Raw genomic sequence first — 15,051 nt, forward strand, 5'->3', positions numbered from 1 at the left:
TCGCCAGGAACGCCCGGGAAGAGGCAGAACGGCGGTGGCCCCGAGGGAGGGCGGGCCGCTGGTGTGAGGGGTGCGGGCTGCCCTCAGAGCGGGCTGCGCGGGGCCGCGGCGCGGCCGGCAGGCGGCAGCGCGGCACCGCCCAGCGAGGCCCCGACGGGGCACCGCCCCCGCCCGCCCCCCGCCGCGCCGCCGCCGCGCCGCCGCCGCCTCCGCCGCCGCCTCCGCCGCCTCGAGCGGAAGCGAGGGCGAGCGGCGGCCGGTGCCGCGCCGCGAGGAGCGGGCATGGCGGACGGGACGCGCTCGCTGCGCGGCGACAGCCCGGCCTCCAGCCCGCTTCTGGGCGGGCGGGGCCGCGCCGCGGTGGCGGCGGCAGTGGCGGCGGCGGGGGGAAGCAGCCCGCCCGGCCACGGCTTCCGCAGGGTGACCCTCACCAAGCCCACCTTCTGCCACTACTGCACCGACTTCATCTGGGGGCTGGCCGGCTACCAGTGCGAGGGTAAGGGGGTGGAGGGGGCGGCCGGGCGGGAGGTAGGGCGGCCGGGCGGGGAACGGTGGGGGCGGCCGGGCCGGGAACGGTGGGGGCGGCCGGGCCGGGCGCCGAGCCGCCGTGCTGGCCGGGGCGGGTGTCGGTCGTGCGGGACCTGCTGGGAACGACCGGCGCCTCCGGGGCGAGGTGGGGCGGCGGGAGGAGAAAATGTCTGAAAATAGTGCTACTGAAAATTGTAATAATAATAATAAAAAACATTTCTAATAATAAAAATAATACATTCTGCTATAAAACCTAACAATTGTAGTAATAAAAATTCTAGTAATAATAAATTCTAATAATGAAGTCTAATGACAACAATAATACTAAAAATTATAATAATAGTAATAAATTATAAAAACTAAAAAGTCTAAAACCAACAATAATACTAAAAATTCTACTATTAATAACAACAAATTTTAATAAGAATAAATCCTAACAATAACAATTCTAACAATAATAGTTCTAATAACAAATTATAATAATAATAAAAATTCTAGTTATAATAATACAAATTCTAACAATAATAATAAACAAACGGAGGTGCGGCACTGCCCGCTCCTGTGCGGTGACGCGGGTGTTTGCCATGATCCACCACTGTCCCTGCCCATCCCAGGATGGATCCACTTCGAGCCACCGACCACCCCGCAGGGCACCACCATCCCGGGGGTGCCCTTACATGCCAAAATGCCCGATGGCGTGGAGGAGCTGCAGCCGGCGTGGAGTGTGAACCTTTTAAACCTGGGCTGATGCCAGGGAGGGGAGAAAGAGTCACTGGGTCTCCTTGCCAGCCCTCATGGCAGCTGAGATTCATGGAGGCGACAAAATTATGGCTTGTTCTGATGCAGCGAAACCAAATGGTGTCATAGGGAATAGAGGGTTTTCGGTGGCCTGCTCTAAAAAAAAAACGAAAACCAACACCTTGACATCTTCATGAACATATGCAGCTCAGCCAGCTTGGGTTGCATCTCCCAGACCATGTCTGGAGGAGTCAGGTTGTACAAGAGCCTCCTTGTTTGGGTGGTATCAAACAAGGCCATGGGTGTAGAGCAAGTACCTTGCAGTGCATGAAACAGCTCCTGCCTTTTGTCGTTGTCATGGGTGAAGAGGGTGTGGGGTTAAATTGGGTGGAAGTCATGTTCCTGTGTGGTGCCAAAAAAGTCTTGCAAGAACGGTTTTATATTTGCTTAAAACTTTGCTGAGAGATGTGTTGTTCTGTCTGCATAGCAGAAAGTCACTGCCTACCCTAACAGCAAAAAAGCCCCAAACTTGTGGCTTTCTTAAGTCGTGAAAATGCACAAAGCGAGTCTTTTGCAGTCTTTTATTATATCACTGCCTTAAAAAAAGGCAAATTATTGGAGTCACAAAAGTGGGCATTCAGGGGCTGGTTTTGTTACCTGAAGAGCTGAGCGGCTGTGGTATGTTAACAGGTAAGAAAATGTGAAAGCCTTTCATCCAGGATGTCTCGCTTTTTTTCCCATTCGCGTACTACATACATAAAGGTAGTGCATAGCTGTAACTTGAATTTAGGGTCTTTTCCTAGTTTGAAAACTGTGCTGACAGTTTGTGGTCTGGAATTGTTTTTCCCCTTTGGTTTTTCAGGCTGAATTTTGGGTAAGGATCGTTAGCACTACTGTCTAATCGCCGTGTGCTAATGGGGCACTTCCAAGCTGCACTGTTAAGATACTTCTTTTAAACCTACATCTGAAATCTCCACCCCAAACAAGTCATGTGTGTGAGGGATAATGAGAGAGAGAAAAATACTCTTAGTCTTCATTAGCTGTAATGTTCCCTGCTCAGAGTGTGGGTGAAAACCCTGTTCACCTGTACGTCAGTGTCTCCTTTGGGTGAAGAACTGATGGTTTTTTGTTTGTTAGTCTCTTTTCAGCCAGCTATGCTTAGTGTCATGTTTGTCTTTTCCAACAACTTACTGCTAAACAACAAATTTCAAAAATACCTCGTGTCATTTGCTGACGGTGGCTGCTTTTGACAGCCATGCGTACACCCTTGTACCTTGTTGAGTAGTTTGGCAGCTTGTTCTTTCCGAGTCATTTAATAAATGCTAATATGATTTCTTGAATGATATTTTAAGTAAATTCTGTTTAATAATTACCTCCTTGTCACATTTGCTTTAACTGATGGAGTTTGATAATAGTTCTTTAGAAAGTAATAAAAGGGTGATCTGTAGGAGTGCAAGGCTGATTAAAAATAAAAAAATAACCCACTTGGTTTTTAATGAAGGAAATGTTTGCAGCAGTCTGGAAAAACTTGGTAGCTAATCACTATCTCGTTTTTCTTCTCCACAGAGAGACTAGGATTGTGGGTGTAGTTGCAGCTGAACTGATGTTGTCTATATTTGGACTCCTTTTGATAAACCACCTACAGGCTTCGAAATGAAGCTGTTGAGTAGCCTTTTTCTAGGTGAAGTTGCAATGTTTTCTATTCCAAATATATGGGTTCAAGGTGTTCAGTCTCCCGATGCTGTTTGTGTTGACATTCGCTGAAGCTGGTCTTGATCAAAACAGAAGGTTTCCAAACTTTGAAGGGAACTGAGCATACTGATGATAAGACTCCATCAGTTAAAGAAAGGAGGTAAAAAAAAAAAAGCTCCTACCTGTCATTCTTTTGAGTAGTTGTGTGGCCTAAATGACCTGGCTTTGAGTTTTAATTGTGATCGTGCTTTTGACACTTGGAAAATGGCATCTTCTATATATGAATGATCAGGTCTATGGAGTTTTTCAGTAAACTCACCAACTACTCAGCAAACTGGCACATGCCCATATAGTTTACATGGCTGCGTAGCAAAAAAAACCAAGAACGTATGATGAATTCTTAAGACATTTCTGGCAGTGCAGGGCAAGATAAGTGGTCCTCCCCTTTCTTCTTGTGGACTCTGAAAAATGCATAGAAGATGCTCTAATGCTTTCTGTACAAGGCACAAAGCATCCTGGGTGCAATCCCTCTGGTTTAAAGTAAGATACTGCTTCCCCTTCCAGCTGAGGGCCAGTACTGTTGTTGCCAGCACTTTGTACAGGATGGGAGCTACTCCTGGGGAGAACTGCAGCTCTCTTGCTAGATTGACAAGGTATTTTTACAAGTGAAATTTTACAGGGAAGGCAGTAGTCTTCCTATGGGGATTAGGCGTCCAGTTGCGTCTGAAGATGTCACTATATTAAGCTTTTGTGCACATATTTATTGTAATCTCAGTCACCAGGCTTGCAGCTGTGGTTTATTTTTTCTTTCTTTTTTTCCCACCCCTGAGTATATGTTTTCTGTAAATCCTTTGTAAATTACTCTTTATTTTTTTGCCACTTTACTCTTTGTAGCTGTCACTTCCTTTGATAAGTGTGCATGTGAAAGAGTAAGTGATGTTTGGATTGTGACATGAACAATTGCTCTTTTATATTGCTCTTGCTTTCTAAAGCCTGGTCATTTCAGTTTTGAGTGGGTTTAAATTTCCTCAGGCTTAGCAAGGAAGAGGCAGTGTAAGCGATTGGGTTTCTGTGAAACTTAAAAAGGAAAAATATTAAGTATATGAAGTCTGTGTAGAAATAGAGTTGAGTTCTCATTGGTAGTGCACAGAGGAACCAATTTCATACACTAAAAAAAACAGCTAGCAGATATTTTAATTTGGAGTTTTGGATTTATTTTAGCCACCAATAAACAAATTTCTTTTCACAGTGCTTTTTATTTTTCCATAAAAGACTTTTTTAAAAAAAAAAAAGTAAGAAGAATTGTGAATCTCTACACTTTCAGGGCTACAAATATTTCCAGTGTTATAGATCTTTCTAATGTGAACTCAGTTTGGTTTATTTTAGCCATTTAGTGATTCATACAGGCATGTCCCAGACTTGGGCAAACCACATTGCACTTCATTGTTGTAGGAGAACCTGGAGATGTTCAGACAGTATCTCTGCAGTGGTCTGGGGATGCATGTTCTGGACATGTTTTGAATGGAGTCTACTCCATTTAAAGACTGTTCTAAGTAACTGGAGTCAGATAGGGAAGGTGTGTTTTAGTTCAAAGCTGGGAGTTAGACCAACGGGGAGGCTGTCTCTGTAGGGATATGGAAATAGTAGCAGGGAATAAAGGGACAAGGAGCCATCCACTTGAACTCTCATCCTTTCTGGTTAGTCCTGTTGTTGGGACAGGCAGCTGGAACATCCTTGACTCGGCTGGTTCCATTCAGCTCAGTTTTGAAGGAAGTGAGTGATGTATGAGATTCCCCAGAAAGTCTTAATGCTTGCAATTCAAAAGGAAAACAAATTCTTCCTTCTTATGATGAGCTTGTCTTGCCTTTGGTGCATTTTGAACTGAAAAGAAAAGCTGCCAGAAGGTAAAACCGCAGTATAGTCTTGCTTCTATCCCACAGTCAGTTTGAATTTTCAAGACTTGCTCGCTTTATTCTTTAGTGGGTTCCTTGTCAGTGGCGGGGCCTTTCTGTGCAACAGTAAGGTGTTTGATGTTGAGATGCAATGTGAGTTTGTGGTTGAGATGTTGTTGAGTGGATGTGACTTTGCTCCATTTAAAACTTAGACTGAGCTATGTGACTGAATACATCTTGGGAACAAATACAAAGACTGTTAAAAAAGAAAAAAACCCACCAGAAAACACTCCACAAGAGAATCCCTAGCAGAAGCTTAGCTCATTTCTGGTCAAGCTGAAGCATATGTTGGGAAAAATGTTTGGAGGATTGACTGACACACTGAAAGATGCAATTTAGCAGTCTGGATTTGAAGGATAATCCATTTTGTACTGTGCAATTTATCCTTTTCTTCCTGCCTCTGTCTGACAGTGCTTCGGAGGAAAATATGTCACCATCAGTGATGCAGAGGAAAGGAGAGGGAGCTTTGTGAGGATGCACACAGCTTTTGTAGCTGGAAGCTGTATCTTGTGTTGATAATGTTATGCCAGATTTAAGTCCAGAAACTCGATTATGTAGGAAATAACTTACTGCAGAAAGTGCTAAGTCCAGTACCAGGCTTTGCACAGCACTTTCGTCTCTCACCTGTTTTACTGCCTCAGTCTGCCTCAGTGATAAATGACAAAAGCAGTAAAGAAGGTGCTCATCAAGCCACTATGGTCTGGAGTGGCTGCGGCTTGCTCTCTGCAGCTTTCCTTGCTAGATGACATTCCATCTAATATTGCTTAGACTTAATATGTTCAGGTGTTCCTCAGCCATCTTCTAGGCTAATACTGTCTGGTTCTTCCCATCTCGCAATGAAATTTTTCAGTCTTCCTCTGGTAAGTTTCCCGCAGACCATAGTTCTTGCAGTGCTGTACTAAGGGTCTAAAAAGCTTTTTATTTTTTCTTGCAGTTGTGTGGGAGATAAATGCCTGACTAGTTATTTCTTTCTGATAAACAAAGGACATTGAACTCTAAGTCTTTCACCATAAAAAATTTTCTGAGCACTGTACTGAGCCATTTAACAGCGTTTTCTTTAAAACTCGAGTAGAGCATCAATCAGAAGTGACCCCAGTACTTAATGGGTACAGAAACACTTGCCTGTTACTATTTTCTGGGATGTTTGTGTGCATTAGCTGTGTGTTGGCCCCTGGTTCGGGTTTGCTTTCTTTTGGGGAACCAGTATGTTTTGGTAACACCTGCCCTTCTCTAGAGGTGGTGTGAATTCCTTCTTTATAGATGTAGAAGTTTGTATTAAAATAGGATATAGTTCATCTTACTCAGCAACATGCATGTCTTTGTGTGATTACTCTGTCCTTCAGTTTTAGTCATCAGCAATTTTTTTTAGTAGTGACGTTACTTTTATTTCAATAAAATGCCTAATACCATTAGACAGTTTCCTGGGGTTTTCCATGTGGAAAAAACCCATTAAGCAATCACTTAACAATTGTCAATGCATTATAACAAGGGATGTGTTGTGTACAATGGGTACTTATTACCCAAGTGTAGATGCTGATCTTGAGGTGGGGTCTCCAGCTTGTAGTGCCATGGGGGATGGCATGCAAGGTTTTTAGTTTTCGTTCTCTTGGCAGTTTGTAGCGGATGTTTCTGTTCATTCCTTCCCCCCCTTGCCTTGTTCTGAATTCCAAGTCCAGGGATAAGGAATTTTGCTGCATTATTTCCAGTGAGTTCCCTCTGGGCAGGTTCCCTCTCGCTTTTCTGTTTTCTCATCTTTGATTACGTGCTCTTTGTAACTTGTCCATAATGTTGCTTTTCTGCTTACTATCCCATAGAAACCTGGTTCTCTTCCTGATTTTGGAGCTCTTTTCTAAGGTGGCAGCTTTGAATTATCTTTGAACCAGGCTGTCCCTGGATGACCTTTGCAAAGAGGTTATGGTTTCTTCCAGAGTTGTTTCTAATGCTGCATTTCATCAGCTCAAACTGTCTTCCTTCTGGGCTACTTGTTGCTCTTTAGGACCATCCTGAGCTGGCTCGGGAAAATCCCTTTGGTGAAACTGCTTTTGCAACACCTATTGAAAGCAAGCGACTAAGTTATATTCATGTATTTAATTTGACTCAGCTCCTGTGGGGAAAGAACAGGATGCATGTATAGCATATAGACCTTTCTAAATGATCAAATAATATGTGCTGATCACCTCCTGTTCTTTCTTTTTTTCCACAGCCTTTTTGTTTAATAGCACCTTTCAGTTTTGAGACAAGGCTGTTAGGAAGCACTCCCAAGCAGAGAGCAAAAGCTAACATTTGTATATCACAATGTGATAACGAACAAAGTGGAAGTGTACGTCTTTTTTTCTAAATGTGCCACCATAGTATTCTTCCTGTTAAATGGTATTGTTGCCTACTGTTGTCTCCATTGTGGCAGTTTGTTATTCACTAGAGTATGGTCAACCCCTAATTTCACTTCCTGTTTTTATTTAAATATTTTTATTTGCTTGGCTCTGGAAGAATGTGGGGCTGTGCATGTGTGTGTATATATAAATTCATACATATATATTCACATATATATACACGTGTGAAGAACACATATGTTTGTATTTTTATGTATGTTGCTTTTTCTCTGTTTAAAATTGAATATGAGTGATCTACTTGGAAGTATGTTTAGGATTATGAATGTAATATGCTGATATTGTTCACCTGCTTGACTTCTTTTTGAACTCCACTTGTATGATATAAATGCTATGGAAAAATAATGTTTAAGATCTAAAGCAACTAAAACTGAGAATAAAAATTACTCTATTTGACCACAATTTAGTCTGTCCCTGGAGGTTTTACATACAGAGGGCTGCTGGAGACATTCCGAATACTTTGCTAAACAGATGTGCTTGGGAGAAACTGAATGATTTGAACTTCAGGTGTTAAAATAGGAGCAGTGTGTTGTTCTGCAGGGTGGCATTAGATAACAGTGGCTAGGAAATAGGACTTTCAGTTTAAGTGCAATAATATGTAGGGAAAAAATCTCTGTGCCTCATTGCATTTCTTTCTCCTTGGCAGAATGTGTCACATTTTAATATCTTGGTTTGTTATGATGTAATTCAGGAAATGAGTCTGTCCTTTTTCTGCAGTACTTTCTCTACAGTGCGTGGAGATAAGAACTGGTACACCTTGTGAACCTGTGAGCGTAGGAGTACTTCACTAACCAGTTCCTTAAGCATTTCAAACAAAAATACTTCCTCAGTGCTGAAATCATTGTGTGGTTGGGAGCTTCAAAAGAAGGCAGAAGAATACAAGGAAATTGCTAAGATTCCTCTAAGCATGAAGAGGGCATGAGGGAAGGATCTGAACATAAAGTGAAAAGGCTAGTCCCATTTGAGACTCTGGATGCTCTCTTTCAGAATAAAAAATGTCTTTTGTGAGACGAAAGATTTTCTTCAGAATCTAGTTAGGATGCTAGAGTGAGTGTAAATCATCGCACATGCAAATTTCATGGGAAACTGATTAGGACTAGCAATCCTGGAAAGTTTCTGCTGTAGAAAGTAGGCTTTAGAGTTGAAAGAAAGGTATGGGCTGAGTAGCATGACCTAGGAAAAACCGCTTGTTCATGTTAAACCTCTTCTCAAAACAGTGTTGATGTGGAGGACTGGAAAAGCTGATTTCAAACTTCTTGGATATTCACAAATATTTAGAGAATTCAAAAGTGTCAAGACACTTCTGCAAGTTGATACACAGATTTTACTGCACTGGGATAGCTGTGCCTGGCAGGCGTGCACATGAGCTGTGAGCAGTGTGTCTGCGCTCACTGCTGGAGGGTTGTCGGTGGTGGTAATGGCAGCCCTTCCAAAAGTAGTCACAATGCCCTTTATCCTAGAAGGGGTTGAAACTTGAGTAAAATGGTGCTTGCAATTATGTTTGATGCTCCAACCCTCTGTCTGGATGTTGGGGAGACTTAATTCTGCAAATAGAAGATGCTGAGTGAGAAACCGAGCATGTGACCCAAAATGAGGAGGTGTGAAAGCAGAGACGTAACCTTAAACACAAGTGAAAGATTTTGGTTTCTGTGCCATTGACTTAACGTGCCTGTAGTTTCTCTTGTGAAGAAGAGAAGTTAACCAGTGCTGCATATTCCTAACAGCACCTGGGACTATCAGATGTCCCCACTCGAATTCTTTTTCAGAAATGGGCCGAAGTAGGAAGCAAAAATACCATAACGTGAAAAATACCCTTCAAAACAGCTAAGTATCATTGTGTCCATTCTGGTTTTGACCTCTCTTATTCTTACGCTTTTTATGTTCTCTGTGCCCCAGAATAGCTTCTGTCTGGCAAATGCCTTGAGATTTCTTGAAGCTATTGTATTTTTCATTCAGGCACTTTCTCTTCAGGAGGAGCAAATAGATTATTTAAAAATTAAATCCTCCTTCCCTTCCTTTTCCCAAGTCTGGAAAAATAGTGGAGATGAATTATACTTATTCGATACTTTTGCTCAGTGTAACTTTTTTTCTAAATATGGTCTCATGGGAAGCCTTGAGAACCTTTCAGTATGTGTTGGTAATTCATATGTATAAATTAATAGCTGATTATGTTACATAATAAATTAAGAGCAAGTGCTACAAGAACTTGCCCTGACAGGTAGATTGATTTAAAAAATCACATCAAACAACAACAAACCAAAATAAACAAAACCTTGAGATCATTTAGTCCCTTTTTAGGAATGATTTATAGTTTCTTGAGGGTAGATTTTGAATTTTACTGTTTTGTGAACAGAGCTATTGCACCTTGGAAGTTCTGATGTACTCATAAGTGGTGTATATAGCTTGACACTGCAGCCTTCTGTTGTCCAAATAGATGTAAATGCTCAGCTTCTATGAATTATATATGATCTTACTCATGTGAAAGAGACTGTTCCTTAAATTCAAGATAAGTATAGTCCTGAGTCACATCAGTGGCTCAAGCCTAAGTGGTGGAATTGAAATCCTCACTCTTTCTTAACAGGAATCCTTTTAAAATGCTTGAAATTCATAATGAAAGTAAGGATGGTGATTCAAAAAAAAAAGGTAGCTGAGAGATTAGTACCTTCAGTTTGCTAGCCTTTCTGGAAATAGTGCCTTGTGAGTGTTCTGTTTTCCTGTGATTCACCACTGCATGAATCATTTGCCTTTAGTTTCCTGACCATGGCAATACCCCCATAGCAACCATGCTGAAGAAAATACTGAATGTACTTACCCAGCTGGCACAGGACCTCGTTTCTTTGCTTTTTGCTTTTTTTTTTTTGTTTTTCTATCTTCTTTCCAGCTCTGTTTTTCACTCCAATTGTATGGTTTGGTACACTTCTGTCTCTGATGCAGCTCGGAAATGAAGCCCTATAGGAATGAGCGGTAAAGGTTCCTATGGCAACTGGGGTGGTTTTGTTGTTTTTTTTTCCTTCACTTGTTTTGTCGTGATAGGAAGTGCTGAGATGCCCTAGATAATGCTGAGATTACCCAAGTTAAAAGTAGAACACTTATCTTGGAGTTACATATATTCATAATTTGGCCTACATTTTAATTGTACTCGGTGCTTCTTTTAAAATTGTAATTGCTGTGGAAGTAGTTGGGTGCTAATGTAGCTAAGATTAGCAGTGGTTTTTATTCTAGTCTCTTCAGGATTTTTTATTACATTTTTATGCTCTGTGTTCAGTTTTTAAGGGGCAAGGTGGAACTGCGTGCATCTCCTAGGGTTTGCAACCCTCCTGTATACCGGTTACATCACTGAGCGGAGCAGGCTTGTTGTATGTAAAACGATGCCTGTTTCTTCTTTCTTCATCCATTCAAAGGCTTATGTGTGTTCTGGAGGGAATTCTTGGGTTTTACCGCCCCCAGAGCACTGAGCAAACTCATTGAGGCTCTGTGCGTGCGGGATGCATGTGCGGTGTACATTGTGTGCCCCGGTGTTACGCCCCATAGGTGCAGGATGACATTACAGCTACTCTGAATGCTGTAGTGTTGAGAATGTCTGCAAATCTTTGAGCATTGTGAGGGATTCTAGGCAAATGTGTCAACATCACAGTTTTCTGCCAAAATGCCATCATGGCTTGTGAGCTCGTACCATGCATTAAATTTTGCTATGATCCACCCTGTTTATATAAATGTAACTCAAATTCTTCTTTTTCAAAGCTGAAGATGTGCTACTGTTATTTTCCTTTTATAAGTGGGAAGGCATTTTGGCTTGAATGTGTCTAAACTTTCAGAAGTGTTAACAGGACTGATTTTTGTAGGAGACATTTGTGTTGTCCACCTAGGTTTTCAGGAACTAGTTACTGAAGTATGACATCGACATTGTGGTGTGTGAAGTTATATGCGCTATCCTGGGCAACCAGTGATACTGATGGAGGAAGCCAAGTGTGCGAGGGCTGGAAACCTGCAGGGTTTATGTAGGTTCCCTAAGTGTGATGAAGTTTTAGTTACAAGGACAGTTGTGGTAAATATCAAATTGTTTTAGTGGATTTTCCTTAAAATTGAGGGCTGGGTCAGACTGCCTTGTGGTTTTTGTTGTGTTGTTCTGTTCTGAATACTGTAAGCTATAGCTCTTTGTTTTGACCAGTAGCTGTGAGTCAGCTGGAGAGTGCTGATAAACAATTGACAAAGTTTCTCTTTGTAAAGCATCGCCCTGAAAGCAGTGAGCAGTGAATTGGACAAGCTGTTGCAGACAACAGCTGCAGGGAGTTAAGGACTGTGTTGTTAGCATTCATGACACTGGTGTGCACTTCCTACAGGAGGTGGTTGTGTGGTCTGGCTGGGTCTTCCTTGTCACTCTCCTGCTTTTAAACATTATGTGTTTCTCTGCCCCTGCTGTGCCATTTCACTTACAGATGCTGCAGAGCTGGCACCTCTCTGCTCTAGCCACTGTTTTATATCTATGGTTCAGTTGATCACATGGGCAATCTGCAATAGAAGACAAAAGAGACTTTAGCTTAAGACAGATCTAGGGAAAAGACCGATGTTTTAAGTGGTCTTCAACAGGCTTGTCTGTAACGATATCTGGTACTTGGTTTTCTTCTTACCTTCATGGCATCTTGCTGAAATTTTGAGTTGGGTGTCATTGGAAGATGTTTCTTCTCCTTCCAAGGGTGTTAGGAGCTATAGCCTTTTGCTGCAGGTGCAGTGAGGGTGATCAGAGGTTTTTCTGTCAGACTTCAAGCTGGCTTGACCATTTTTAGCTGTGTAAAAGCTGCAGTCTGGAAGACCTGGCAAAAAGCCACAACTGTATTACATGGGCTGGCATCTGGTTTTTATGGGCAACCTTCATCCTCTAGCCTGTACAAAAGAGCTACTGGAGTGCTTAGGTTTTTTGCCCTCAGGTAGACAGATTTCTGTGGTTCAGAGATGATTTCTTTTCAGGGTCTCTGTCTTCAGTGTCACTGAGTACCACTGCTAGCCCCTCTAAGATTGGGAGCTTGTGATTCCTTCTCGCTGGAAGTGGAGTCACAGCCATCCCGATGGTCTGTGGCTGTTGCGTGGTAGGTGCGACTTCCCAGTAGTGTGCTACCATGCTTGAATCACACAGTGGAAAGACCAATTCAGTGGACAGAAGGCAAAAACTGTGTCCCTCCAGGCTCCCTGTGCAACTCCACGTTGTGAGTGGGATGCCTCTTCCTCTGGAGGATCTTTTTTGAGGAACTGTTAGGAGATAAGTTGCTGACTTCTCTCCTGGTGTTGTAGCCCTCTTGGAGATTTCTGGTTTTCCATCAGTGAACCAGTGCCTTGTCCCAGGGCACTGTCCTGTCTTTGGCCTAATCCTCAAGAAAAGAGAAGGTGTTTGTGCTTTCCGGATCTGAATGTGAGTTTGGCACTAGCCATCTTCTGTCTGTCTGAAGAAGAAAAAGCTTTTAATGCTTGGGACCTGTTTTGTTCTAAAATCACGTGCCTTTGAAATTCTGTGCCCATCTTCATTTCACAGGTGGGAAGTCTCATCCAGCTGTCTTTCAAGAAGGAGAAAGTACAGTCTACGCAGAACTCACCTTTCTCATAGAATTTCATAGAACAGAATCATAGAATAGTTTGGGTTGGAAAGGACCTCTAAAGGTCATCTAGTCCAACCCCACCTGCAGTGAGCAGGAACATGTTCGACTAGATCAGGTTGCTCAGGGTGCCGTCCAGCCTGACCTTGAATGTTTCCAGGGCTGGGGCATCCACCACCTCTCTGCGCAACCTGTTTCAGTGTCTCACCACCCTCACTGTAAAACACTTCTTACTTATATCTAGTCTCAATCTACCCTCTTTTAGTTTAAAACAGTTACCTCTTGTCCTGTCGCTACAGGCCCTACTAAAAAGTTTGTCCCCATCTTTCTTGTAAGCCCCCTTTAATTATTGAAAGGACGCAATAAGGTCTTCCCAGAGTCTTCTCCTCTCCAGGCTGAACAACCCCAGCTCTCTCAGCCTTTCCTCATAGGAGAGGTGTTCCATCCCTCTGATCTTTTTTGTGGCCTTCCTCTGGACCCATTTCAACAGGTCCATGTCTTTCCTGTGCTGAGGACCCCAGAGCTTGACACAGTATTCAGGTGGGGTCTCACCAGAGCAGAGCAGAGGGGGCGAATCACCTCCCTCAACCTGCTGGTCACACTTCTTTTGATGCAACCCAGGATATGGTTGGCTTTCTGGGCTGAAAGTGCACACTGCCGGCTCATGTCCAATTTTTCATCCACCAGTACCCCCAAGTCCTCCTCAGGGCTGCTCTCAATCCCTTCATCCCCCAGCCTGTATTGATACCCAGAAGTTGCCCTGACCCAGATGCAGGACCTCATGAGGTTCACATGGGCTCACTTCTCGAGCCTGTCCAGGTCCCTCTGCATGACACTCTGTCCCTCCAGCATGTTGACTGCGCCACTCAGCTTGGTGTTGTCTGCAAACTTGCTGAGGGCGCACTCAATCCCACTGTCTGTGTCATTGATGAAGATATTTTACAGTACTGATCCCAATACAGACCCCTGAGGGACACCACTTGTCACTGATCTCCATCTGGACATTGTGCTGTTGACCACTACCATCTGGATGTGACCATATCATTATTTGCCATACTGTACAGCATGGAAGGACAGTGGGCTGCAGCACGTTAAGTGAAGAGGGTGGACCCCTCTTCTTTATATTAGACACAGCTGGTAGGGTGTCTAGGTTTTCTGCTGGCTATGGTTATGAGCTAGAAAAGCCTCTCAACCAAATGGAGATGGCCGCTATTGCGGTACAGCTTGCTTGCACAGTTGTTATTTGCTCCTTGGAGTGGTAAGTCTGGTGGAACTGAGCATGGAGCGTGGATGGCTTTGTCTCTCCAGCTGTAGGTGCTCTAGCTTCGCCTGCTTAGCCGGATTTAGGAAACCTGCTCTGGGTAAAGTCAGGATGGGAGGATGGGGAGGATCTTCTGACAGGTGAAGTTCTGTTAGTTCGTTTGTCAGTACTGGGCTTACTGTACCAGGGAAGACGGAGAAGCAAGACAGAGTTTGTTGTTAGACTTCAGAATATTTACAGCCTTACTGATGAGAGAGTGAGAGGTCCTTAGGGTATCCTAGGGGCTTTGTAAGGCTGCCACCATTCAAGCAAACCTACTCTAACCAATTGGTGCTTTTATGAGTGGCAGTTCAAGTATATCACTGAACTCATTTGACTGTTCCATTATTCAGTAGCTTGTCTTGTTTTTGCTTGACTTGTTGCTATGTTATTTCCTAACAGCATATCTGAAATACAAATGAATAGGAATTCGGATATGCTGCCTTGAAATTACAGAGCTCAGATGTTACAAAAACATTTCTTTTGGGTATCTATACCTATAAATAGAGCTTGCTTTCATGTAGACAATTCTGGAAATACAAACTACAACACAATCCACATTGCACGGGTGGAAACTGCGTTTTTTATCAGGCAGGGTATATGCTGGTATCTCCATTTGAAGCAGAGGTAGATATGGCTGCTAGTTGGTAAGACCGGAGAGTCCTGGAGAGAGAAAGGACCTGGCAAGTACAAGTGATCTATAAGGATGCTCAGTAAGTATTTGGAAAACCTTAACTGGTTTCTCATTTCTTCTGGATTTTCAGAGGAAGAGGATCCACAATGTGGTCATTGAACTGTAATAAGACAAGCAAAGGCCCAAAGTTTCGCACCGCAGTGAGAGAGGAGGGTGTTTTTAATGCCTGACTTCT

General features: G+C 43.2%; 1 protein-coding gene across 2 annotated transcripts in view; it reads left to right on the forward strand.

Annotated features, from left to right (window-relative positions):
• The first annotated feature begins 282 nt into the window (after window positions 1–282).
• DGKQ (diacylglycerol kinase theta) overlaps window positions 283–15,051 on the forward strand; it is a 113,270-nt gene continuing 98,501 nt past the window's right edge. For both annotated transcript variants that reach the window (XR_011050076.1, XM_068423192.1), the window contains exon 1: window positions 283–496. Coding sequence is in view for 1 of the 2 variants with exons in the window: in XM_068423192.1 (XP_068279293.1) it covers window positions 283–496 (214 nt within the window). In the remaining variant the exon portion in view is untranslated. The remainder of the gene's footprint in view (window positions 497–15,051) is intronic.

This window comes from Nyctibius grandis, chromosome Z, assembly GCF_013368605.1.
Source record: "Nyctibius grandis isolate bNycGra1 chromosome Z, bNycGra1.pri, whole genome shotgun sequence".
Taxonomy (NCBI): Eukaryota; Metazoa; Chordata; class Aves; order Nyctibiiformes; family Nyctibiidae; genus Nyctibius; species Nyctibius grandis.